At 43.0% G+C, this 27,482-nt stretch overlaps 1 protein-coding gene across 2 annotated transcripts in view; it reads left to right on the top strand.

Moving 5' to 3' along the window:
- Positions 1 to 27,482, top strand: part of GALNT13 (polypeptide N-acetylgalactosaminyltransferase 13) — a 205,012-nt gene that overhangs the window by 12,754 nt on the left and 164,776 nt on the right. For both annotated transcript variants that reach the window (XM_075757377.1, XM_075757376.1), the window contains exon 3: positions 231 to 478. In XM_075757377.1, the coding sequence (XP_075613492.1) occupies positions 337 to 478 (142 nt within the window). In that variant the 5' untranslated portion in view covers positions 231 to 336. The remainder of the gene's footprint in view (positions 1 to 230; positions 479 to 27,482) is intronic.

Consider the following 27,482-nt stretch of genomic DNA (forward strand, 5'->3'; position numbering starts at 1 on the left):
AATGAAGGCAGCTATAGAGACTGGCCGTGACATATGCAAGTCACAATGGTTGGCCTTCATAGACAGATGGTAGAAATGTCCTTAGGCTGGGTTGGAACACGGAAAGTACCTGCATATCTGGAAGGAAACAGATACTTTAACCATCTCCACACTGCACTCTGGTATAGTTTTTTCAGTTCAAACTGTGTGTGCTTGTTAGCTAATTCAGACTTTTTCTCCTTTACTTGCAGTGGGATGCTTGTCTTTGCTTCCATGTTGGATTTTAACTGTGGGAGTTTGAACATCTCAGCAACTGCTGCCTTTCCTCAGCGTTTGAGCTAGAAACAGAGTAAAGCAATGAGGAGATTTGTTTACTGCAAGGTGGTCCTCGCCACTTCTCTCATGTGGGTGCTTGTGGACGTCTTCTTACTTTTATACTTCAGTGAATGTAATAAATGTGATGACAAGAAAGAGAGGTCTCTGCTGCCTGCTCTGAGGGGTAAGTACCAAGTCTAAGCTGCCTTTGAAGGTCATGTCTTTGAAGTATTTGGCCTCGTATATATTTCTCTGTACTTTCTAAATTATTTTTCCAATTCAAACAGACAAAATACCAGGATCTGAAGTACTCTGTGCCTGTAGTAGTGCTTTAGTGGTTTCTGAATTAGTTTCAGTTATCCTAGTGTTTAACCTTTGCCATAATGAAGCCTGAGTCTTGGGTGCTTTCTTCAGCAAAACTAATATAAAATGTCTCCGATATGTGGAAGAGAAACCTGAAGTAAACATATTAAGAACCTCTTTTATCAGAAATCATTTGACCTACAAGAGAATTGATGCTCTATGATTCTCCTTTCATTTGTGAAAGATCCTTACGTTCAGTAAGCTTGCTTTTAAACTCATCCCTCTGCCTGAAACAATTGTTTTAAAAGATATTCTCTCTACAAGATGAAAACAGTAGGATCAAGTCTCAAATGCAGGTGGAGCAGAGATTCTTGTCTCCAAATACTTTTAGCAATGTGATTTACTAAAGGTTCAGCATTCATGAGCTCCCCTTGACAGAAGCTACAAGTTTGGAGTTAGCCGTTGCTGATGTCCCGAGCAGTCACTCGTAGGACAGGCTGCGTGCTCCTGCGCACCCAAAAGACCCAAGTGGAGGTATAGTATTTGCAATGGACCTGAAAGTAACCTGCAGAAACTGTAACGTTGGCTCCCGAATACCGTGAGGGCTGTACATCTACAGGAGACTCACAAGAAGGGGGAGCAGAGATTTATGAAATAGAGGCGTTTGGTTTTTCTTGTGAATTCACATCCTGCTCTTAAGGAGCTGAGGTTCAGCATATGGAAGAAGGAAGATACTTTGCATGTCTAATAGGATTGAAACAAGATTAATTGCAGTTTAGTGCAGCTACTTTTGTGACACATTTTTGTTGACAACAGACAAAAACTGTGTCTAAGGCTGTTCTTCTCATCATAAACACATATGTACGTTAAACACTGATCCTCAATTTTGTCCAGGATAATTTGTTCCTGTCCTTTTAAAAGCACTTTGGGGTTATGGTTCAGTTCAGTTGATAACTTTGCAATAATTCGAAATGAAAATACCGTTCAGTGATGGGTTTGTCACATGACAGTCCTTGCTCAAAATGGATTTGGAAGACTCCGCTTTGACCTGCCAATTGTGTAAATAGCTACATGACATTAAAGATAGAAAAACTTCAGCTATGTTTCCCAACAAAAAGGATTCCGCTTGTTATCACAGGTGGGTTTTTTCCTGTGTAATTGAATTACTGTATTTTTAAAGAAATAGTAGGCAAGAATCTGGCATGTTGTGAATAGGGCAGCCCATTTTACCTATACTGTCAGCTGCAGAAATGTGATCATAGATTGCTTTTGAAGGATGCATTGAAATGTTCTCAAAATTGATTAAATTTTATGAAATGTCTTTAATAGGTTGCATTTTTTGCTATGTAATTGGTTAATTTGTAAAGAAAAAGATTCAATATTAGAATGATAGACCTTATTTGAACATTAACCACTTTTACATCAATCTAGGCTAAAAAAAAAAGTAAACATGTACTCACTGCTACCACTCAAATTTAAATGAGAATGTCAAGTTTGCAAGTATGAATTCACATCTTTGACTCTTTTTTTTGTCAGCACAATACTATGCAATACTAGACTTATATTTTGAAGTACTCTGTTGCATTTGGCTACTTGGAATGACTTTCTTTTTACGTTCAACTTACTGAACTCTACGTGTTGGGCCTGTTAAAGAGATGAGGTTTCTGCACAGAAATTCTAAAAGCAACACTGCTTTTTCTTGCTCTCAGTTTTGAGAAACAAGTTATATTGAATATGTAACACTTCTACTTGAAAGCCTGGCAAAAGAAATATTGAGTCTGTTACTATACGATGCAAATTCTACTGTGATCCCAGAAGAATATTTAATTATAATACACTTTCATAGTATTTCAAGCACAGTTTTATTGGAAATTCATTGCATGTCTTTTTTGTGAGACTGCTGAAATTCTAGAAGGCTTCTGCCACAAAGGAACAGTACAAGAAAAAGTAGAATTTGTGTATTTTATCCTTAAACTTTTGATCAGTTGTTTAAAAGGGGTGTGGGGGGAAGCCAAGACCGTCAGGTTAAAAACGTGTTCTTCACTGGGTCCTTCACTCTGCGTGGTGATGCATGGAGTTAAATTATGACAATTCCAGTAAACCAGGGTCACTGAACATTCTCATTTAAAAGACTTTGGTTTTAGGAAAATGCTGTTTAGTAGATGAGGGATGTTGATTCACTAAAAGACTTGCATTAATAATTGCAGCACCCCACTTTCTCTCATGGGCAGTGACAATTGAAGGTTTGGTAACGTTGGGGGGTTTTGTGTTAGTACACCCACAGACTGCTGCGAAGAAGTGTAGCGCTCTGGAGTGAAACTTGTATTCCAGTCCAGTAAATTCAGAGTTAATTTGTCTGACTCTTGGGTTTTTCCAATGTCCTAAATATTTTTTGTTATATAGATGGCTGTACGTATTGCCATGTCAGTATGCATATTTGACAATAAAAAAAAGTCCAGAGTAATTTTTTGCTTTGTTATGGAGGCTTAGCAAAATCTCTTCATTTAGTTCTGCCGAAACTAGGGGAGTAATTAGAAACGTTTTTAAACTTGTGTAGCTTCCAATCCAGCAGACTACTAAAGCCTCTTTACAGTAAGTGCTGTGAGCTATTATGATGGAAATGAAGTGTAGGGCTGCTTTTTGCTGTAAAGTACCTGCATGGGTACCATCACCTTTGTCTTAGTAATAGTGTGTTTGTCAGTCTCTGAATACCTCTAATTGAGAATGCAGATTATCTGTAAAAGTAAAAGGCAACGTAATTACAGTATTTCCACAAGGATATTAAAAAAAGACACAACAAGAATCAATATACTAATAGAAATTTAAATGGGACATGGTAATCCAGTATTTGGAGTCACTTGGTCCATCACCCTCATCATTAATTAGAGAGGAAAGATTCTGCTTCTGTAGGCTGGTGTGTTTAGAGGTGGAAGGGGTAAATTTGCCGTGCCTTTTCAGTCATAATTGTTGCATTCTACGTATTTCATAAAGCCAGCTTTACAGGAGATGTTGGATTGTGAGCGGTGACAGTCCAGAGAGGAGCGCAGCTGTCAGACCTCCCCCTCTGATGTCTCGCTGTACATCTTTAAGTGTACCAGTGACGAGCACAAAAGCTGCGTGTTAGCAAAATGAGCTGTCACTGAGCTGGGTTAGTGGCATCGCTTAACAACTTGTGAGTGTTATCCTAATCAACCCCGAGCTGGCTTTCAGTCAAGTCATCTTTACTTGCGTCTATTTCTGTGCTGTTATTGAAAGAAACAACGCTTATTTCTTCAACTCCGTTCCTACTTCGGAGGGAAATTAACATTGGGCAGCCTTTCAGCCGTCTGTGTATCCATGGCACGTGTGGAACTCCATCCATGGTCAGCTGTTCCGCGTCCTCCGCGTAGGGCCCACAGCCGGAGGGGTGAGCTGTGCCACTGCTCCTTCTCCTGACACTTGTGTAGGTGTCTGGACGTACCTCGGGGTGCCCCAACGCAGGGTTGTTTGGGCAGCCTTGGGGAGGACAGAGGAGTGAGTTCCCAGGATGTACATCAAACAGGCTCTTGGGAGGAAACAGGACCGCAGTCCCTTCCCGCTCCCAGAGGCTCCTTGCGTCTTGCAGCAAGCTGCACAAAAGCATAGAGATTTCCCTGGAGGCTTGGGTTTTGCTTTGAATTTCAGGAGGTTTAGAGTAGGTCTGACTGTGCCTAAACCATTTCAGAGAGCTTAAGAAAGGTATAGGTTTTAGGAATAGCATCACACGAAGTAGAAGCTGGGTCTAACTTCTCCCCAGACGGAAATAAAATGCATCTTGTGTAGTGGAAAAGGGGACAGGGCAGCACTTAGCAGTGCTCCTGATAGGAGAGAGCAGTCTGGGACAGAGGGGGGTCCTCTCTTTTTCCTTCCTGTCTCTGTGGCCCTTCCCACAAAAGCAGGAGCCAAAGCTGACTTGTGGATTTAAAGCATGGAGAGCTAAGGTGCACCAGGCAGCAGTTTGCTTAGGCAGGGCTTTGAAGGGAAGGAACAAGTTGGCCAGTCCAAACCAAGCCCCAACGCCAGACCCCCGTAACGCTTAGCCTGCAGGGCTTCAGGAGCGTGGCACCGAGTAAAGCGATGGGAGGCACCATGTGAGCATTCACGTGTTGCATCGCCTCTTGAAGGAACCCTTGCTGCAGCCTGAGCCAGTCCTGGATTCAGCATCACACGGGAGAAAATCGCGCGTGGTTTGTCAGGCGTTGCGGCTCTTCTGCGCCGTGTCGGTGCAGCGTGTGTTTCTTGTCTGGCTGCCAGGTAAGGACTGTCCAGCTCGGTCCCGTTCCGTGCTGGGGTTAATGACAGCTCTGTTTCAGCCCTTTCTCAAGCAGAGATCTGTTACTTTTGGAAAAGCCGGCTCTCGAGGTGTGTGTGGGGCTGTATCTCATCCTGTTCAGGGTGCGTGGGTTGGATGGGCGAAATGATGTGAACTAACCATGGTGTGAACGAACCACACTCGAGCTAATATTCCTAGCAGATGTTTCTTCTGAAACATATAATACTCGTGACTGGGAGGATGGGATGCTTTCAGGTCTGCTTGAGGAAACAGTCTTGTTTTTATTAGAAGTGGAAGACTTTTTTTTTTTCTTTTTGTGCACAAAGTCAGTTTACTCAGCACAATGAGCTTACAGTGAGGGAAATATTTACATCATACTTAAATTCCAAGCTGTGAGATTAAAAGAGATCTCATGAAGAAGGTATGGTATGTAAAAGCTGAAGCCACGGTTCTTTTATTTAAAAAAAACATCTTGAGCTGTCTCTTTACAATCACGAAATTGGTGGAAGACAACAGAAGCAGTAAATACATTCTTATTAACTCTGGAGGTCTTGTTCTCCGAATGAACAAATGAAGTGCTTTTGAAGAAAAATCCAGTGTGTAATCCCAAAAAGCTGGGAAGGGTTTTACGTCTTGAAACAAATCCACTAATGGTGTGTATTACTGAAGCTGTAGATATTTGCCTACGCACATCATAAGAAAGCCAGCTGTCCCCAAGGACGTCATAATGTGCCTAATAAGGTGGCCTGAACATTGCAAGGCCAGCCGTTTTTGGGGAAAAAAAAGCGGGCATCTGCAGAGCCCGGCGTGCCGCTCGGCAGAGCTCTGTCCCAGAAGCCCGTACATCTCGTCCGCCCTCCGCCGCCATGCGGGGGGTTCGGGATCCCCGTCCCGTGCGCTCCCCTTGCCAGCTCGTGCTGTGCGGTAAAAACGGTACAGACCGTTTCTCAGCCGAGGCGATTTGACAGCCTGGCATCTTGTCAGTTAGGCTTTTATTTTCATTTCCCACTAGTTAGGGTACTTCGGATAGCCCACAGGATCTCTGTCCGGGGTGGCGTGGCCTTCTGTCCATCTCAGATGCTGTTAGAGAATCGTGTCGCCCCCCTCGAACTTCTGCCGTGCCCCGAGGGTGTTTGGTTTGTTGTGCCTGTGCAGCAGCTGGGGAGGGAGGATGCTCGTTCCTCCCAAACGCATCCTGGAGGCAAGGGGGGGGTTTGTGTGTTTGTTTGACTTTTTCCTTCGTTCATGGTTAAGGAACTTGAAATGGAAAAGGAATTTACTGCAGAGAAAACCCCTCTAATCTTTCATTTTAAATTCAAAGGTGTTAGTTAAATTTTGTGTTCTCTGTGCAGAAAGCTGTCGTTGAAGGCAGTTGCTGTTGGCAGCTTTCTGTCCAGATTAAGAGTAAAATATGCAGTGAGCTTGGGGGAAGTGAAATACTGCTCTCTGAAGAACAAAACGGGGAACATGTGCTGTGATCGAAACAGTAATTGTAAAGAAAGTGTGGTTAATTAAAATAAGTGTATACGAGTAATGAGATGAAATTGTAGTTTTGAGGGCTTGTCTTTGCGACGTGAATAATGCTTTAACGCAGCTTTGTAATGTCAGTGTGTGTCTTCGATATTCATGAAGTGGTGACAAATCTTTAATATTATTTTGATGTCTAATGCTTTTATGCAGATTTTTGTTTCTGTGTTGTTAACTATATTCTCAAGTGCTACAAAAAGGATTTGTTGTAAAATCAGTAGAAACTATTAAAATGCTATTTTGAAGGAAACTCAGTAGAAGAGGAAGGTTTGCTTATTCAAATTCTGTAATGTATTATGTATTTTTTTTAAAAAAGCATTATGATCATATAAAGCAAGTGGATGAAACATTTGGAGGCTGTAATAGAAGTTTGGGGTTATGGCCAAGTTTAGAAAATAAGGCATTCATTTTGGTGGTTTCCATAGTAACGTGTTTATCTGTCATATTACTGTATGCATTGGACTCTCTGCAATAACAATGGTAGGAAAAATTTTTAATAGCATACCATGAAGATTTAATAGATGGATGGATGAGTGTGTACATTGCACTGAAATCTTGTCACAAATTTGTTGACAAATCAAATTGAAAGTGCTGATGTGGATATTGTGACAACACATTAAATTCACTTATAGATCTTCATCGCACAGTTCAAGAAGATAAACACTTCTGAAGCTTAGGGGAAAAACTAGCAAACATCTTTTTCTGATTGCAAACTTAAAAAAAATAATAAATAAACCAAACAGAAGCTGCCTTACTGGGAGATGTGGTGCTCACGGAACATCCGAGCTCCAGGCAGAGAACGTCACGTTTTCCAGCACGCTGTGGCATCCCGTCCGAGGACAAACTGCAGGTATTTCTTACTGTGGCAATGTCCTTCCATGAATTCCCACTAACTTTAGCGTGAGGCATTTTAAATACTGGACGTTAGACGAATGACTGCCGAGCTGCCTTGGTGGAATGAAGGCCTCTGCCGCGGAATGGGTCTGGGTAAACGAGGGGGTTTGAAGCTATGATTAGTGTCTCTGAAATGTGTTTCTGTGACACTGCTCGTTGTGTGCTGAACGCCACGTGCGTGGTCTCTCTCTGCGACTGTGGGTATTGCACGAAGCAAGCGAAAACGTTGGCAGATACAAAATCACCTTTTCCCTCTGAAGAAGGGGAAGAAAAAATCCTCAAAACCCAGCAAGTGTATTTCAGTCATTTCTGATCTCCTGGCTATGCTTCCCATCCGTACTGCTTTTAGGAAAGGCCGGCAGTATTAGAAGAACCAGGGAACAGCTCCTGCCTCTGGCACGGAGAAATATAAGGACTCCTCCTCAGGGGATCCAGTTTAAAAACCCAAACCACAAACCCTAGCAGACAAACACCCCCTGACCAAAACATGGGGTGGTTTGTTGAAATCGTGCGTCATCATCCCGACAGGCAGAGAACGGCGTTGGCTGTTGCGCACAGTACGTTGCCGTAAAGGCAGAGCGGGATGGGAAGGATGTTCTCCCAGGACTGTGAGCTCCCGTGGAAGTCTGGCTGCGCAAAGTATAGTTTTTGCGTTTTTGTGTGGGTTTCCTAATTATTTTTGTACAGGTAGGATTTATCTCAAGGTTTATTGTTGAAAGTATTTAACCTAAGAAATACTTAATGAAAAAAATCTGAACAATGATGTAAGAATGAACTTGTAGAGTGTGTACATATCCCGTGTATATATATGCATCATACACTATACACAGTACATCACATACGTGTACTTACATGCTTAAGCTATAGAAGTTGCTCAGCCAAAAGTCTAGTGAAGGTCCTGCCCTCTCGCTGATCCTCCCTTCTCTCCCACCCCATGAGAGGTTCCATGCCACTAGAAAGGTTTATGATTTTTTCCATTGTTTTTATACTGCTTAAGAATTTAGTGTAACAACTTCACCAAAAATTTGGCAAGGGGGAAAAAATGTCAGTGTTTATGTACGTGGTGTTTTGAAATATTATTAATAGTTGTGTGGTTAAAATGAAATAAAATCTATGATACCATTCCAAATAATAGGAAGATCTGTCAATCAAAGGTTGGAAGGAATGAACAATATTACCTTTATTATACCTTGCTGACATTCATAATATCTTCCTTATTGTCAGCATTTATCTAGCTAAACAGGCGTTGGGTTAGGACCCAACGTGAACATCTTAGAGATGCTCTTGAGGAAAACGTTGTGACTTATTTCCAGGTGGGAAGCGTACTGTGCTTGCTCTAATAAGTAGGTGCAACTAAAAACCCAGGTTTGCAGTATGAAAACCTAGCTCAGCATTTTTGTATACCGCAAAGTCCTGCTGTAGTATCTGAACCGTGTCCAGTCTTGTGAGCTGAATCATGATTTGAGTTTTGGTGTACAAATACCTAGTGGGATTGTTCGGTGGGTATTGAAAACTGCGCTCTTACCTTGTTGACCGTAAACGCAGAGATACTGGAAGATGTCAGAAGGGCTTTCTATCTATTGTAGCTGACAGAAAAATGACGTGGCAGTGACGTAATTGAGCTTAGGTTCTCTCTTGCTGCCAGGAGTTGGCCAACTCTAGCGTAGTGTCTGGTAGAACCGCGCTTTAAAGCTGTCTGGAAACTTGCTGTTGTCAGTCCCTGCAGTCTTTGTTGAAATGTGTTTTCTTTTGTTTTCTGATACATTAAGGCTTTTCTAATGATTCTTTATAGCTTTTTGGTTGATGTTTTGGAAGTAAATTATTGGTGTGAAAAACTTGCGTGGGTCTGTCCTGTATCCTAAGGGTATGAATTAAACGTTGTTAATTTTACGTGACACCTCACCTTTGAAGTGAGAAGGATATAAACTGTGGGTGGTTTTGGCTTGTTTATTTCTGCTTTTTCTCCTGAATATTCTACACAGTTTCCAAGTGTAAAAAGTGTCACGTTGACAATGTTCTCCCTGGTGTCCAGGTACTTTCCAGCTGTCCTCGTAAGCCTCTCTGGAGTCTTCCAGGCGGCAGGAGCCCAGGGCATCAGAAGCTCACCTTCACTTCCTCAGCAGGTATAGCTTAGCAGGTTGTACCCTCTGGTATCCCCTTACACTTATTTCACCCGCCTTTGTGTTTCAGGTTAAACTTTTCATGGTTTTGTTTCATTACTTCATCTTGGCACCAGGGATGTTTGTCAAGGCGAGGTCACGAATGAAGTGTAGGCATAGACATGTCTTGCTGGTTGGGGCTGCATATATGTAATAAATGTATGCATTTGTCCAGTAACAGCTTAAATTTTTATGTCTAATAGTACAAGAGAAAAATAGTTTTCATGCAAATGATGACAATTTGCTTTCCCTGATAGATTGATAAATATTAGTGGTTTTAATGGCGTGGGTATAATACAAAATTTTAAATACAAACCCAGGAACCTGTAAAAAATTGAAAATACTTGAAGGGAAACAATATTACTGCTAGTTGAATATGCAAGATAGGCAGAAAAATGTATCATCACTTCTAGAAATAGATACTTTGCACTTAACAATTTTTATTTGAGACAGCCAGTCTCAAATGATGAGTGGCCAGGGATGCTTGTGCTTACATGGTGTATACACGTACACAGTGTAGGAGTGGTTTGGTTTTGTGTTATAACTAACAGTTTTCTCAGTTATTCTGAGAGCAAGATATGTAAATAGTTTGTATCGCAAGGCAGAAGAAAGAAGCTGGTTTTCTAACTGTGTTGAGAAACTTCAAGTAATTCTTACGAGGATTAACAGAAACCCAAAATTCTAGAAATCTGCTTTCCTTTGGCAATGGCAGAATGTGCTTCCAGCTGGTTTGGAGGTTTTTAGGTTTTCTGTTTTACTTTTTATGTCCAACAGATGAATCGTAAGATTACTGGAAATTCTACTTAGGCACTACCTTTTCTTTTTGCAAAGTACCTGTCACTATTTAGACCTGCTTGCTTGCAAAATTTATTGACAATCAATACTTCAGGAGAAAATAGTTTGATGAAAACTAAGAAGGATTCATGAAAACCTCATGTCCTTCTATCATCAGAAGCTTATGTAATGGATATTACCTAAAAATAGTAACTCCTCTCTTGTTATTGTCGCCACACTTCCAGACCGTGAATGAAGCTTCAGTGATTTCAGGAACGCTCCGCAAATAGTGTCAGGATAGGCAAGTCTGTTTGCAGGGATTGAGCCTTAAAAACGTGACGCTCGGGCCACCGTCAGCCCTTCTTAATCCAATTTTAAATAATCTTTAAATTGTTCAACTAATTACACATGTATTTGGATCTCTTCCTTAGCGTCTGAAACTTCAGCGCAGCAGAGTAGTTTTTCACCTTGAATGAGTTCTGTATAGGTTTTACAACAAATACAGCAAAAGACCAGAGAAATCAGAGTTCCTGGGGAGGTGTACAGAATGAGTGATACAGCAAGCTGGGGTCTCGTGTGCTGCTGCTCTTCTGTTTTGCAAAGGAAGAGGAGTGGGTTTTATGCTAGCTCTAGGCTAGCACTTTTATGACTACTGCTATTTTTTTTTTTTTTTCTCTGAAGCAGGATGATACGGAATTTTGGGAAAACTTTTGAAATAAATAGTAATTGGTTTTATCACTAAGAAATACTTTAAAATTTTTTTCAGTATTAGTGCAGTATGGAATTTGAAGAATAATTAGAGGTGATAATATCTATTGTAAAGCCGTGATTGTTTATATATCTGAGTGCCATCCTTTGAGCCTTTTTTAGTAGATGTCATGCAGAGTATTTGTGTACGCTGTAATGAAAGTTTTTAGCTACAGACACTCTCCAGGGCCTTGATTGCCAAAGCTGACAAGCTGAAGTGAGCATTCATTTGCATAATAAAGACTGAAGAATCAGAGTGAAATTCATTCCAGTGTCATCCTGTCCTTGGGATTCTGCTCTGTATTCAAACAAACCAACCGAACCAGGTTCTTACCGTGGAGTTGCCGTGCAGAAAAATAGGGTCATATGAGTGAGATTAATAACATTGTCTGGTGTTTTGTGCCCTTTCTGATGTGCCAACGGCTAGCGGCAGAAAGGTGTAATTTGCCGTGAGGATTTGGCTAACAGGGCGTTCAATGAGAGGGGAGCTAGGAGGCATTTCTCGAATAAGTTGTCTGGCACAGGTACCACCACCACATTAGAGGGAATTTCTGCATCACAGTGGTGTGGCTTTTGGCACCTCCGTACTGAGTTCTAGTCTAAATAGCTAAAAGCTTTTCTGAGGCTGAACAGCAAAATCAAATGTATAAAAGAGCAGTTAATTCTTAAACAGTTTATTCAAACTGTCTGCAAGCGTATGGAAAGGTGTTTTGGTTTTCATTGATTTGTATACATGCACATAGAACTCTTAATGCAAATGCTCAAAAAACCCCCAGTTCCTAATTAAGGTTTCTTTGCACATTTTCTATTATGCTTGTAGATTTTTTTCCCTTTTAAAAAAGCAGAGTGCTTTAGCAGTATGTTGCGCTCTGCTTTCAGTAGCATCCCACCACTGTGGAGGTTTATCTTCTTCTTTTTAAACCCGCACACCGGGGGGATCAGTGAGTGCAGGCTGACGAGCTGCTGTCCTTCACGAGACCTCGGTACTGGTCTCTGTCCTAGCTGTCTGTCTTGACCTGTCTGAAACTTTTTTCACTATAAATACTGGCTGGGTTTAATTAAAGCATGATATACTCCTGTAGTTTTTTAACATGGAAATTCATCTTGTTGTACGACTTTATTGTTCGGGCTCTATTAATGTTAAGTAAACTGGAAGCATTTATCTCCTGAAGTGCTCGATTCCCTGCCCTATGATGCCGAGCGTATCCGCCCAATCTTTTCTTTCTTTCTCTTCCCTTTTTACAATTTTTTTTTTTACATGAGATTTGAGTTTAGCTTGTTGCAGCAGGCCGTGTTCTGACCTGACCCGGTGCAGTTCCAGCTCTCGCTCCGTGCCGGAGGTGCTGCCGGTTCCCCGCTGCCCGGAGCGTGTTTGGATCGCGGTGGCAGGACCGAAGCCTCTCGCAGGGCACTGGGCATTACCTGGGACAGAAACAGCCTTTCCCTCCAGTCGCCATGAATTGCACGCTCCCCAGCTGATCTATGTGCAAAAACCCCCAAAACAAACCCAAAAAGCTATAGTAGCGCTTTGGAAGTGGGAGTATTTTGGCAGAGTGAGTGAAAACTGAAGGCGTGCGTTAGCCCCTGGCAGAGTCGCTCCGCAGAGAGGAGCTTTGTACACGCTCGTGTGCACGTCAACGTGTGCAACGAGTCTTCTGTTCCTTGTTAGCACTTGCACTAATCCTCACCACAGAGAGAGGAAATAGTGCAGCAAGGTCTGCCTTTCATCGAGAGGATTAACTCACGTTAAGGTTTACCAAAATGGGACCAGTGAAGCAACCTTTCCAGAGGAATCCCAGTGTAAGTTTGGTAGGTCAGTCTAGCAGTCCTAAAGGTACAAATTAAGAAATAGAATTCAATTATAGTTAAAGCTTTGCACGTAGGCTTGTGGGAATATGTATAAAGCTGATCTCTAATTCACAACTTTTCCCCTTTTTAATAAGATTTTGCCAATCAATACTAGCGTTTTCAATTTCTTTACTCATAAATCTAGAACTGTGTTGGTGGAATTCGTGTGCTCTGTGCATTTTCTGATCGAAGGGGAGTGTGCTGAGTGTGCTACACCTCCCTTCCGCGGGAGGCAGGAACTTGCAGAAAGCTGTCCGTGTGCTGCCTGAAACTGGTGGAATTATTCCTGGAAACATTTGGCTTGGCTTTTCAGTAATTTCTTTTTCTGTGGTTTGCACAGCTTGCTCTTAAACGTTAGATAATTTTAAGGCTAATCCTCTGGACAATATTTTTATATGCAGAATGCCTACTTGTAGTTTGACTACAGCACTATAAGATACGAGGAAAAAAAAAAGCTGGAAAATGTTATTTTATATTAATTTTAAACAGCAGCTTGTCAAATTATGTGGTGGAACTATGATGGTCAGCAACAAATTTGGGTACACGGTGCTGAAGGATACATTCACTGTAGCATGTTATAGAATGTGTTAAGGTATGAAAGACTTGTGGGCGGTTAAAAGGTATATGTTTTATTTTGTAAAGGAGCATTCTGCTTTCAGAAATGTAAAGTCACATTTATGCTTAGTATTGGTTTTCTTCTATTTGAACTGAATTTCTAACACGTTTTGGCATTGGGCAGTGATTAAATGGTTGAAAACCTGCGTTGAGTTCTCATTTTTTTTCATAACTAATTAAAAGTTATTGTTTACAAATGTTTGCCATTGCCATGAGAGAGGTCTGTGCAGAGAACTTCTCTTTGGACCCTTGCTATAAAAACTCTGCTGGATGTTTTTCAGAGAGTGTGTATAGAACTGTACTGAGACTTGCTTTCCAAGAGCTGCTGTTGTCAGTGCTTTGAGCCTCGTGGGGTTTGGGGTATTTTCACTTCAGTGAATACATTTGAACAGGAGCGTAACGTGTTGGGGAGTTTTCTGGGTGGATTTTTTCCCTGTTGCTAAACAAATCGCTAAGGCATTTCTGTTGGAGTGTCATTTCCTTCTAGAAGTGGATAATTAATTAATTATTTTACCTGGGCACTTAAAGCATTTAGACACGAGTGTGTGTACAGTTTGCATAGAAACTGTAACAGTACAAAGGCTGCATCAGATTAATATTGCTTTGCATTCTTTTTTAATACATCAAAAATAATGATAAAACTTGATTCCCCCCCCCCCCCCTTCCCAGTTTTAGGCAAAATAAATCACTTTTGTATGGTGATTCTAGCTTGTCTAGATTTTCCTATAGGAAATGGCAAATGTAGTCCTAATGCACAGAATGCTTACTCTGAAACCTGTGAGATGCGCCACTTAGGAGTATTACGCTGTTATCATGCAGGTAGTTCTTCATGGGTCGGTCGTTAAATTCCGGAATGTTACTTGGGACGAAGTGGAATTAGCTGGGATACAATGATCCTCTTGTGTGTGGGACACCACGTTAAGTATTAGAGAGCTATCTATATATCTGTGTGTGTGTGTATATATATATATGTTGCTTTGCTCATGTTCTTTCCTGGTTTATTTTATCATGCTTTTACTCCATTGATTCCACTCATCTAATTAGCGTAGGAAGTGATGCCTGGCATGAAATCGGTGATGCTCTGCTTGCCTGTAGTCACGGCGTGAGAGCGTCTGGCTGCGTGGCAGTTTGTCGGCCAGCGCGTTGAGGCAGGAGGAGGCAGCTCGGGCAGGAGCGCTGTCCCCAGGTATTGGGGAGCACTGTCCCTAGGTGCTCCCCAAGGAGCCAGGAGCTTCTCTTCACTTGCTGAGAAGCGTCTTTTAAAGCTGTTCCGAAGTAGGTCAGGTTTTATTCCAGGTTTACGTGCATGTGGACCCTCTGGTAGATGAGGGAAACGAAGGAATTTATGAGGATAAAATATTGAGAATATTTATGAAGAGCAAAGAGTGCTTAAAGATAGTCATGAAGTAAATTAATGCCGTTTACTTAAGGTGGATGGCTCTTCAGTTCTTTGTACATTGCAGGACCTTGGCAAAAATGATGAGACTGTTTAGTCCAAGTTTGTATTGTGGAGCCCGCGGGAGGATGATTCTGTCTTGGCTCCACTGAGGTCAATGCAAGTGCATAGGGACTGTGACAAGCAACACTTAAATAAGCTGCCAAAAGCCCCACCAGCCACCCCCCAAAAAACTAACCAGAACCACGTAGGCCTCTGTAATACGACATCCTGCGTAATTATTCTGGTAAATTCAGCTGTAAGTATCATAAGCTCTTGCACTGAGATAATTCTACTCTCCAGAATGTGTTGAATTACAAGAACAATGCTCTTTTTTTTAATGTTGATATCTGAAAACCAAATAAAACTTTAATCGTAAAAGACTTTCTCCATTAAGTGATAAGAGCTCTTTGTAATAAAAACTTGTCAGTCTTTCATGGTTTAGGAATAATTTAACCATGTTAAGTTCTCATTTTAGACTTTATATAGTGGCAATCTCCCTTATTTGCTACTCCAGTGGAAATCATAAGTTTAAATACAGTGTATTGGGACTTAGTGCTGGTGGGTTAAGCAGTTGGTTCCACTTTTGTTAGTCTTAAATTTTAACTGTATTAAATTATCCTATTTTAAACTTCATAAAATGTCACTTTGCCTCATTTTGCTACTTGGTGGAAGTCATAATTCTGAGTCGAATGTGCCACGACTCTGCTACGGGCAGGTCTGGTGGTTGGTACGGGCGTGCTCGCAGCCTTGAGTTGCTTTTTAATTCCTCCTGAGGCGAAGGGCTGGCGGGTGTTGTGTGGCCTGTTTTGCCGTCAGCCGTGGCTGTTCCCGGGTGAGCACCGCCTGTTCCGGGCAGGATGGGTCAGTGGGACATGCCGCGCTCTCCAGACTGATGTTCTCGCCTTGGGGTGCTCTGGGGTGAGGCGTTGGGTTGTCTCCTTGACCGAGGAAAAAACAGCTACACTGAGCAAAAACGGGGTAGGAAGAGGCTTTGGTTGGCTTGTTGTTGTTTTCACTCCTCAAAGGTCTGCTTCTCTTTTGAAGGTTGAAGATCTGTATCGCTGATAAAGGTTTCATTCAAGCATTTAATTTAATTTCCTCAAGGATACTGTATCTGATGGTATTCATTATTTAGGTATCTGTACAGTCCTGAGCGTTAGGTACTTTAATCCTTATTACATGACAAGACAATGAAATTGAAATATATGCTGTGTAAAAAACATTTATATTTATATATAATATTTGCTATACCTCAAGAATCCCTTAGCTCTCTTGTTTTAAGAATGAGTAATTAGGTTGCTCTGTTACAGATGCTGAGCTGTGACAATTCATTTTCCTTAAGCGCCCTACTGAGGGGGAGGAGAAGGGTGCTGGAGGCATTAATACGCCTCCAAAAATGAAAGCAGGGAGATAGGTTTTGCTGAGTTGTTTTTTGGATATAATTTTCTTTTGCTTTGGTTCAGGTGGTTGGATTTTTTTATTGTGTATTGACAATTGCTATGAAGCTTGAGTCTACCTGTAGATATTTTTTTTCCCTTACAGAAAACACACATAGTTTTTCTTATACATTACTTGCTGCAGTTTTGAAGCTACTAAAGGAAAGCATGATGCTATCTCTACAGTGGGGATTTCTTAAATTGTCTTTTAACTGCTGGTTATGCCATCTTTAATTAAACGGTTATGCTTGAAATAACTTTCTTTTGGGAATGTTTGTGACTTTCTGCAGACACAGAAGTTGTTCTGACATTCTGAGGGTGTACTTAAAGAGAAAAAGCAAAAAAAACCCAGCAGCCTCAGAGCCATGAACCACAAATTTGGCAACGCAGATGCTACAATAGTAAATGCTGTTTATCTTGCATTAAATGCTATGGTGTGATGGCGGAGTAAGTCTCAGAGAAAAGAACTGCTTCCCCACAAGCAGATCTCAAATTTAACTGCTAAACTAAACTGGCCTTGGTGTATTGTTTGTTAATGCTAGTCTGTGGTACAAGGAGTTATAAAATAAAATAGTCATTAAAATGTACTAAAACTACTCATTCAGTAGGTGTGGTGAATGTGTATTCTTCCAGTTAGTAGTGTAGAAAACGAATCTTAAAACCTTACCTTCTGTTTGTAATTCTCTGCGGCTCCCAGGCTCTTCTGATGTCAGAGGAAAAATGGAAAAGGAGGAGGAAAATCATGATAGCAGAACACTTTATAGGCCAACTAAATGGGAAAATGGTATGATGAGAAAGTAATAAGCTTCAAAGAGGTTAGGACTTCTCTTCCTGGAGAATTTCAGTTGCTTTTTGTAAACAATGAAGAGATGGCCATTTCTAAAATGAACTAAAATTGCTGGGTGTTTTTAAGAGTAGGAGTTAAGTCTATTTCTTTGCTAACATTGTAAGGTATAATTAAAACCTGCTGCCAGAACGAAAATGTAATTGCTGATGTGAATTATTACACTAAGGAGACCTACAAGGGAAAGTATGAGGCATTTGGTGACAGTTTGGAGCTCCCAACTCTGTATTTTCAGATTCCCGCTGCTTTTATAGTCAGAATTGTTATACCATAAATGTGGAAAAAGAAGGAAGAAACCTTCCTAATTATCACACAGGGTACAGTTAAAACAACTTCTTGAAACAGTCTAAGTAGATAAATGCTGCCATCAGCTTAACTTGTAAATCTTAATTTTAGCTCGCAAATACCTGTACACACACTTATTATTGAAAATGCCTTTTGCTGTGATCTTTCCGTAATTAAGGGTGGCACTGAGGTACAGGCCGGATTACGTGATGTCCTTGCTGTTACAGCAGAAATTCTGGGTTAGCAGGACGCAGAGCGGGTGCAGGTCTGGTACTATCCCATCCCCTCTGCTCCCAGCAAGCTCCACGCTTTGGTATGCGTTTGAGGGTGAAACTTAAGATTTCTTTTGGTGGGCTTACAGGAAAAGTTGAAACTCTTGTGATCGAAGTTAAACTTGTGGGTGGAATGGTGGGAATGGAAAGGAAATCTTTCACTGGCATCACCAGTACAGCTACAGCATGCTGATCAACGTCTGTGAAGGCAGGAGCTTTGATCTTTCAAACTGTCTGAAAGCACCCGGGATCAGCAAAGCTGTAGGTGTGCAAATGAGGTAAGCTGACACACTTATGTCCTTCGATGCTATGCCCAGGCCCGCTGGGTTGTGACACTGTCACCTGCCTTCCCAGGTACGATTGTAGGACTTCTCTGGCTGTAACCCCTGTTGTTCAACACCGGTCCAAGCACCAGAGAGTGTTCTTCACACAGACGCATCGCACTTCAAAGCCCTCTGTCAAGGGAAGCAGGAGGAAATCTTGGAGGAGGAGACTCTTATCTAAAAAGCTTTTAGAAGCATTGGACTTGTGGATGAAAGTTGTCTCCCATGATGGCAGAACCTCTTCAGGAGGTGACTCGAGTGGCTTGTCAGCAAGTTACAGAAGGCGTTTGCAGATTCGTCAGGGTATGCATTTATTGGGCGGTTCTGTGGTCGTGTTCTGGAATATACGCTTAGTCCATGGTGCTTGGTCCTCCTTATGTTGGGGTGATGGAAATATATGAAGGGTCACAGACTGGTGGGGGCTTGGAAGGGACCTCTGGAGATCATCTAGTCCAACCCCCTGCAAAAGCAGCATCACCTAGAGCAGGTTGCACGTTTCTAAGAAAATCGTATCAATAACAAATGAAGCCCAGCTCTAGAGCAGCAGAACTAGTGGTAAGATCTGGCAGCAGGACTTGCTGCCTTTGAGCTCAGGGGCAGGATTGCAGTCAGTTCACCCCAATCACCTCTTGGGATTTGTCTTTGCTGGTTAAAACTGAGTTCATGCCTGATGGGGCGAAGTTCGGGGACAAGCACGGTTCCTCAGTGTGCATAAGTCTGTGCTGCAATGGAAACCTCCTCACTTGTTTATACAGCTCGGCTGTTGTGCAGTTGTGCGTCTATTCCAGGCAAAGGTGCAAAGCTGAGATGGGGAGAAGGAGCCATCTCGGGGGGTTATTTGGGGTAGGATGTCTTTTGTGAACGTTCGGTGCAGGGTGGTGGGCAGGCGAGGCTTTTATTGGCTTGTCTTTAAACCGAGCGAGTAGGAGGGGTCCAAATGCGATCTCTTAGCTTATTTACTCTGTCCGCACCTTCTGGAGGCCTGCTGATGGAGAAGTGCTGCCCATGTTACCACCCGGCGTAGGAGGGACCACCACAGAAAGGGTCATGGCAGACCCAGCGTTCGCTCTCGAAAACACCGCCTGTAAACATAAAACTTGTGTTTTATCCTGCAAACCAAGCGGCTGGTAATGAGATTCACGTAAGGACTTCTGGGAATTCCCCAATGATCATCTTGTAATTAATTGCACCTTGTAGAGGGCTGCTGTCAGCTGCTCATCTCCTTTAATTGCTGCTGGGGCTGCCCATGGTAGGTGAGGAGAGCAGGAGCGGACTCGGGTCTGCAGTGTGTCAAGGTGGCCCGGGGACGGATGGATGGGGATGTGCTGCTCTGGGGAGATGCTCTTCTGATCTGCTTATTGTCTAGTTCTGCAGCACGTGGACCTTCTGTTGATCAGTTAGGGGCTCCTTGTCTTTGCTAAATTGTGATGGGATTAATTATTATAACCTAATGTAGTCACCAGGTTATGTGGGGAGAAGGTTGGGAAAAAAAAAAGACAAGCTGTTAGGAGAAAAAAAAAATTTTTGGGCACATAACTCTGACGTGTGTATTACTTGATATTTGTTTCATGATGTGAAAACAGCCTGGTGGGTCATAGAGCCGGTCTGTGTTTCAGAAGAGAGGAGGAAAGGACTGTAACTTTGAGTCTCTTCTGGCTGTGCAGAAGTCAGGCTTTGTGTCCTCTGTCCATCCTCTCCTCTGGCAAGGTGCAGGAGAAGACTGGGAGGCCAGGGCAGAGCATGGCTACCAAATTGGGGTGTTCTGCACCTCGGGACCCTGGGAGAAGCCTGTGCTGGGTGGGGAGGGTGAAGCACACTCCGTAACAGTGCATCCCCCCAGCCCCGGGTTCCTTGTTGGGGGGCCGAGCTCTGCTCTTCACAAGGATGCCAGGCGGGACAGAGGGTCCTTTTCCTCTCATTCAGCATGCTGTGTTTACATCTAGCTGTAATTAGCACCGTGTTATTTACGGGTACATTGGCCACTACAGGACTGACACAGAAAGGAAAGGTTCGTTTTGCAGTTATTTCCCAAAGTGGCATCAGGTTCTTCATTTTATGGAAAGGTGCTTCTTGAGTCCACAGTCATCCTTCTTCGGGTATTGAAATGTAGGTCTTCAGTGTTACCTTCTGATAGTGCTGGGACACTCACAACTGCGAGGGCAGCTCTGAGCGTTTACAGGTATTTGCTTTACTAGTGCTAGATTCAGGAAACTCAGTAAGGGGGAGCAAAGATTTAGATTAGATGTTAGAAAGAAATTCTTTACTATTAGAGTGCTGAGGCCCTGGCACAGGGTGCCCAGAGAAGCTGTGGCTGCCCCTGGCTCCCTGGCAGTGTTCAAGGCCAGGTTGGATGGGGCTTTGGGCAACCTGGGCTAGTGGAGGGTGTCCCTGCCCATGGCAGGGGTGGCACTGGATGGGCTGGGAGGTCCCTGCCCACCCAAACCAGGCTGTCATTCCATGAAAGTAAGGGAGGGGGAAAGAAGAAACAGCCTGTCTGTCTAGTCAGCTCGGGAACATGGACTGCCTGGGTGCAGCGTCCCGCACCGGTGGCACAGCCTGCTGCAGGTGATGGGGCGGTCACGTCTGCGTGGCACCTCACCAGTCCCTTCTCAGGTTCCGGGAGCACCCCGTGTCGCACGGCTTTGGCCGCGCCGTGCGGCGGCTGCTGCTGCACGAGTCCATCCGTGCCGGCCTCTGCCAGCCCGTAAATGCCAAGAGAAATACTTTACAGGTACAGCGGAGCAATTGGAGGCTTACTAATGCTTGGAAATGTTATCAGCTCTTGTGAGGAGAAAGATGTTAGCCTTCTGATTAAACAAATAGTAGCTAAATTAATTTAGTTTTCAACCTTTGTGTTTTACTCTATTCCTATTGTGAAACCTTTAGAGACGAGCCTGCGTAGCTCCTTGGTGCTGCAGGAAGAGTCCAAGCCCCTTTGCGCTTGGTTTTGCTGTGTCTGTGAAAGTCCCCTGGGTATCACAGCCTTGGTCGGTATTTTTTCCCTTTGTTGGAAACATTTGTTCCTAAATGGGTTCTTTTCAGGGAACACCAGTAATTACTCTTTGTTGTGCTCTGTGTGGGTTAGTTACTCCTTACTGTAGTTTGTGGAGCTGACGGGTATAAATTTGTTTGAAGTCTTTTAACCTTTAGACCCTATACTACACGCTCCCATAATGATGAAGCTAACACATCCGTTAATTTAGCTAATGCTTTACAAAATTGACAATTTTCTCATCTGTTGCAGCCATACGTAACTGCTGAAACACACACAAGATGTCACACCCCCACAGAACCTCTTCAGAATAAACATATTTATGTATCCTCTAAATGCAGTCTGTCTGTTTTCCCGCAGACTTCATGCTGTGCTGAAAATAGACTTTACTGAGTTCTAGAAGCACATGTTTAAAACATAATTAAACTGACTTTGCGTAGAAATGTCGTCGTCTTTGCTTGCCCACACACATGCACACTCACGCTAATTCCTTGACTCTGAAACCCTCTTTGCTTTTGGGCTCATTTTGTCTGAGATCCGATCATCTTTGACTACTGGGTTTCTATTTTTGTGTTTTACAAACTCGTTTTTGTTGGCAGCACGTTTCCTGTCCCTCTTAATGGCTGGCTGAGTTTTTGCCACTGTAATCTTTCAAATCTTCTTTTGCTATTCTTTTTTTATATATATATATATAAAAAAAGTTTTTTCTTAATGCTTTTCATTAGAGGTCTATTACTTTTTAATTTTACCTCTGATTTGTTGGTATGTTTTGAAATTTGTACACGCCCCTTTATTGCAAGTTTTGATGCAGCAAGTGCTGGTGCTGGTGCCCACCCCGGGGATGCCCAGGTGAGCGTAACCCTCGTGGTCAAAGGCTCTTAGTGAGAGACAAGGCTGTAAGGAAGGGTAGACTGTCTTTTCGTACTCGGTTGGTCTAGCTGAAGGGGAAGAAGGCAAACCTTCCCAGCACGCAGAGCTGACCTGAGAAAGGTCCATCTTCCAGCTGATCTAATGAAAATTCTTCCCTCTCCCCAGTCATTGTTACAATAAGCTTATTGGAAGCAAAACCCATTGACAAAAATCTCTTTTTTGGGTGTGTCTAGGCAGCCACTTCATTCTCATTAAATAAGATTTTATATTGTATATTAGGAGGCCACCAAGCTGATCCGAGGGCTGGAGCACCTCTGCTATGGAGACCTCAGGCTGAGACAGTTGGGGTGGTTCAGCCTGGAGAAGAGAAGGCTGCGGGGAGACCTTAGAGCCCCTTCCAGTCCCTAAAGGGGCTCCAGGAAAGCTGGAGAGGGACTGGTGACAAGGGCAGGGAGTGACAGGCCAAGGGGAATGGCCTGAAGCTGCAGGAGGGGAGATGGAGATGGGATGGGAGGCAGCAATCCTTCCCTGTGAGGGTGCTGAGGCCCTGGCACAGGGTGCCCAGAGAAGCTGTGGCTGCCCCTGGCTCCCTGGCAGTGGTCAAGGCCAGGTTGGATGGGGCTTTGGGCAACCTGGGCTAGTGGAGGGTGTCCCTGCCCATGGCAGGGGTGGCACTGGCTGGGCTTGGGAGGTCCCTGCCCACCCAAACCATGCTATGAGTCTGTGATTCAGGTGCTGATGAATTGCTTTTAAGGTTTTAAAATCAATTGGCAGACTGAAGTCGGTCATCAAACACAAATTGTTGCTATTCCTGTGTCTTGTGATCCTCCCTGGGGGTGGTGGGTCAGGGTGCCTGGGTGGTGGCCATGGGCTGGGACCACCAGTGCCACCACTCGCGGGGCAGTAAGCACCCTGCCTTGCTATTCCTGTTGTGTCCAACAGGGACATGTCTGCTGGAGGGTGACACAAGTGAAATTGCAGCTCAGCACTGAATCCTTTTAAGGGCTCTAACACATCCCAGAAGCATCGCTGCCCCTCGCAGAGACACTCGTTTGAAGTGGCCGCCCTTACCCTGGGGAGGTGGAGGTGCCCCCGGGACGTGCCCTTCCCTCTCCGGCAGTCGGAGGAAGGCTTTCTCAACCTCTGATGGCTAAATTTGTTAGATTAATCCCGCCCCAACTTATTTTCCTGTCTATTATTAATTAGATCTAAATATCACTGTCTGATCCCCTAATAAGGAGTCTTGGATTTTTTTTTTTTTTGCTAGTAGACAAACTTGTATCTTTATGCCTACTGGAACTAATAATTTATTATGCTTTGAAAACCCAGACTCTGCAAGTGGAATGGGAAGGCCCTTTCCCTGCTCAGATATGAAATGGGAACGGGAGAGAAGGTGTAAATCTCAAAGTTTTTAATTTAGGAGGCAGTTTGGTGCTTTCTTCCAGCCTCAGGATAGAGTGGTCCATGTTAACCTATTCTGAAATGTTAATCTTTATTACAGTTGGGCACAGAAAGCGTGTGCAAATATAAGGCATAATGTCATGCTTAACTTGTTTCAGTAGAGCACCGGAAGATGTTTTGTCATAAATATAGAAAAAATACCTGTTTAAAAAAGATGATGCTCATCTAATATCACAGTGAGGGAGGCTCTAGAGTTTGAGAAAGGAGGATTTGTCTTCCTGAAATTCATCACCTGTTAAACTTAGGCAAGAGCCCAGAGCAGGCATATTTTCCATGTCTGCTGTCTGGCCATTTTTGTGGCTAATGCTAACCTTTAAATTCTTCTCATCTGTATTTCAGAAATAAATTAGAAGCGAAGGATAGCTTTGTACAGTGGGCAGTTACGCTGAAGTAGCAACAGGCACTTGCTAAGCTCGCAGCGAGTTCTTCTGTCTCCTGCATCTAAATAAGTGATGACGGTGTTACCTGTACTAATATTTTTGTGCAGTTCCAGTGCTACGGGGAGTTCAAACACCTTGCTCCTGTGTGTCTGGACCTCTCAAGTCCATGTGTTTCTCTGCGGTGTAGGATGAGAATCGTTTCTCCGTATGTCCCGCTCCATTGTCCTCTTGAGCCATTTGCCCATGTGGGATCACTCCTCCGTAGGGAGAGATGAGTTTGGTGCAAACCCTGGTAGAATTTAGGACTTGATTTTTATTTATTTTTTTTTCCCCTCTGCCTGAAACTCATGCGAATAGTGTCTCCTGCCCCGTCTTTAGAGGAGGAGATGTTTCCAGCCTGGCCATGGGAGATGAAACCCAATGTGGTGGCATGCCCGTGCTGCGTTGCACTGCCTTGGCACGTCACCCACCACTGCGGTGTGAAATCTCTGCATCGAGCAGAATCCATGGGCACGTTTAAAGCGGGGCAGTTGGCGTATTGCAATAAAAGGGGAATAAATAATGGCGAGAGCAATTAGGTAAGTCTGCTCTCACGCTGCAAACTTCCTTCTTTTTTTCTGCTTTTCCTGCTGGCCTGGGGGCTGTGCTGCCAGCCTCACTGGCAGGAGATGGACTGCTCTGGGATTAATTTAAATGAAAAACTACAATGTTCCTGACTCGGGGTGATGTCCTGATGCTACTTTGCTCTTCCAGCAAAGGAAGAGGTGGTAAAATGCAAGCTAATTTTAGAACAATCATGGTTTTAATGCGAGTGCATTCATCCTGGCAGTTACTTAGTGTAATGAATTTCCCGACTTTGTTGTGCAGATTTAGTGCAGATTCCGCAAGAACAATTAATACGTGGCAGGAATTGGCAGAACGTGTCTCTTCTCAGGATAGAAAAGAAAATGGTTCTCAACAAAATTTCATATAGGTTCAGCTGGGACATAGTGGCAGGACAAGTCCTGCCTAATTTAATTACACAGACTTTTTTTTTCATTTTGCAGTTCTGGTTTTCCATTGAAATATGTTGCAAACTGGAAGCCATTAGCTGTGATATTGTCCCAGCTTCATTGGAGCTGTTTCTCTTATGGTTCTTCTGACTTTCATTACTCAAGCCAAGCTTCTTTCTCAGTATCTGCAGTTGAACGAGGAACCTCAGTACATTTACAGCCATGTCTTTAGTTATGCTATTTTCTCCTCCAGGAACATCTTTTGGGAAGGATTATATTCCAGAGAAAACTAAGCTTTCAATATAAACTGTAGACAAATTTAATAGAAGTGCATTGTTAATGACAAATTACTTTTAAAATGGTTTTATTCCCCCTCCCCAGAAGTGTTCAAGGCCAGGTTGGATGGGGCTTTGGGCAACCTGGGCTAGTGGAGGGTGTCCCTGCCCATGGCAGGGGGGTTGGAATTAGATGATTTTTGAGGTCCCTTCCCACCCAAACCATTCTATGGTTCTATGATTCTAATTGTTTTCTTCTAACAGCTCTTGATGTATCTAAAAAGAACGTGCCCATGAAGTATGGTTTATTGGATAGCGAGCTCTTCATAAAAATACAGTATTGATCATCCCTGGTATCCTGTATATGTGTGATCAACCTGACTGAATTTGTCTCTTATACACAGGCTTTTTTGTTCTTTAATTTGTTTCAGCAATTAAAAATGCATGAAGAGCTTTAACTAAACCATCCGGTGTTTGCACGTAGGATGCAGTTTCTTGGAAGAATGGTTAGTTTTGTGCAGGAAACACTTTTGGCTCTGTCCGTGAGCGGGTACCATGCTGGTGAGCAGCACTCGGCGCAGGGCAGCAGAGCATCGTGTGGCTTGTCGTAGTCCATGGCCTTTTCTTATTAACCGGAAGAGCAAAACATTTCTGGTTTCAATTCTAAAGCAGATGCCACCTTAAAAAAAAAATAATAATCAAAATAGAAAAAATTATTTGGACATAGTGTTTTATAAAAGTGTTTTATAAAACCTAAATTACACATTCATATGTATAAAATGCCTTTTAATATCTTACAAACTGTTTCTGGAATTACCCAGCACTCTTCTGGTCTTTCAGAGATTTTTAAAGGGAGGATTGTTGGCTTTACGAAAGACAATTCACACAAGTTCTCCACATACCCCCGTTAAAGTGATTTTTTTTCCTAAATTGCAATTACGATATGACTTATTCTTAGGGTCCCTGGCCCTTAGAGTTGCACGTTTTATGTTTAACTTTCTCTTTATATGCTGGGCACAATACACCCATATTATGTACGTTGTGTGTGTGCGTATGTGGTGTATGTATGTGTGTTACCATAGGTCTGCAGTTCTGATACCTTTTCACGTGGCATTTCAGTACGTCCTTCTTCTCTAACTTTGTGGTTAGCATCTTTTGCGTGGGATGCCTGGAAAGTAAAGTCATGCTTCAGAATCAGTTCTTCTCGTCCAGCTTTAATTGCTGTAGTCCTGCAGTCAGGGACGTTACTCCCTCTCATTCCTGCTCCTGGGTGGTGCTGAGCGATGATTCACAGCGAAGGACTGAGGAGAAAACCTGCTTTGTCTGCTGCTCATCTTCATAGCAGTTGGATGGAGCTTCCCTCTTTTTTCCTTGCTTAGTGCAGCTAATTCAGTCTAGGCAGCACTAACGTAAATACGTGAAATTTGTGCGTGAGGAAATTTCAGACTAAGTAGGAGTCGTGTAAACAGCATACTGTAGTTATTTGATTTGATACAACTATCACAGATTTTATACTGAGTAAGGTGGGTATGGGGACTGTGATTTGCATGGAGTAAGTTGGACTACAGGAGAGATTGATAGACTCTCTTTTTTTTTTGTCTGATTCTTCTCCTGTCTAGAAATGAAAACTTTCTGCTGCAGGCATTGCGTGTGTGCCCCATCCAAGTGTAGGTTGCTTTGGGTTTGGAAAGCCGATTTGTAACCGTGTTCAGGTACAAGTTTGAATTTTTCAGATATCTTTATTGTTAACAGACTTTCCAGTTTATGGCTCAGATTGGTTATTTTTTTTCTAGCTTTATATATATATATTTTTTTTTTTTTCTCCCCCTGTGCATCCCTACGATGTAATCTGCGTTGGCTTAACTTTACTTGTCGCTTTCTGTATGGACTGGTCACTTGGCTGGTGCATGTGGATGGGAAATTATGGACGAAGTCAGTCAATGAGGGGATGTGTTACTGTCATGAAAAGGATAATCTGGTCCTTCCTTTTTCTTAGACAGCTTTTTGTAATAGGATTAAGATGGATGTGTACAGCCGGAAAGCTGGTGGTTAAAATTTGATGTGTATAGTAAAACCTGCAGAATTTAATGCCTGCGAGTTAAAAAAGCACCCGTTATACTACAGTTCCTCCTGTCATCCTTTAAGACCAGACCAGATGTGATTTCCTATCAGTTCGGCCCGTGGCCCCGTTAATGGATGGGAGTTGCTGGCGATGCGTTGGCTGTGGGAACTCGGCGGGACGCATCCTGACGGTACTGCCGTAGACGAGGCGTTCCCCCCTCTCCCCTCCCAGGGGTCCGGGGGTCGCCTGGGCCGTTCCTGGAGTCGATTGCAGGTTCTGTAGCTGCTTATGTTAGAGAGCCTTTACGTTTGGGGTTTTTTTTCCATATTTCTGGATAATAAGCCATGCTAAAACCATAGCACATGGTGATGAATCTATTTTCATTACTCCTTGCCTTAGT

The sequence above is a fragment of the Balearica regulorum genome, chromosome 6, assembly GCF_011004875.1.
Source record: "Balearica regulorum gibbericeps isolate bBalReg1 chromosome 6, bBalReg1.pri, whole genome shotgun sequence".
Classification (NCBI taxonomy): Eukaryota; Metazoa; Chordata; class Aves; order Gruiformes; family Gruidae; genus Balearica; species Balearica regulorum.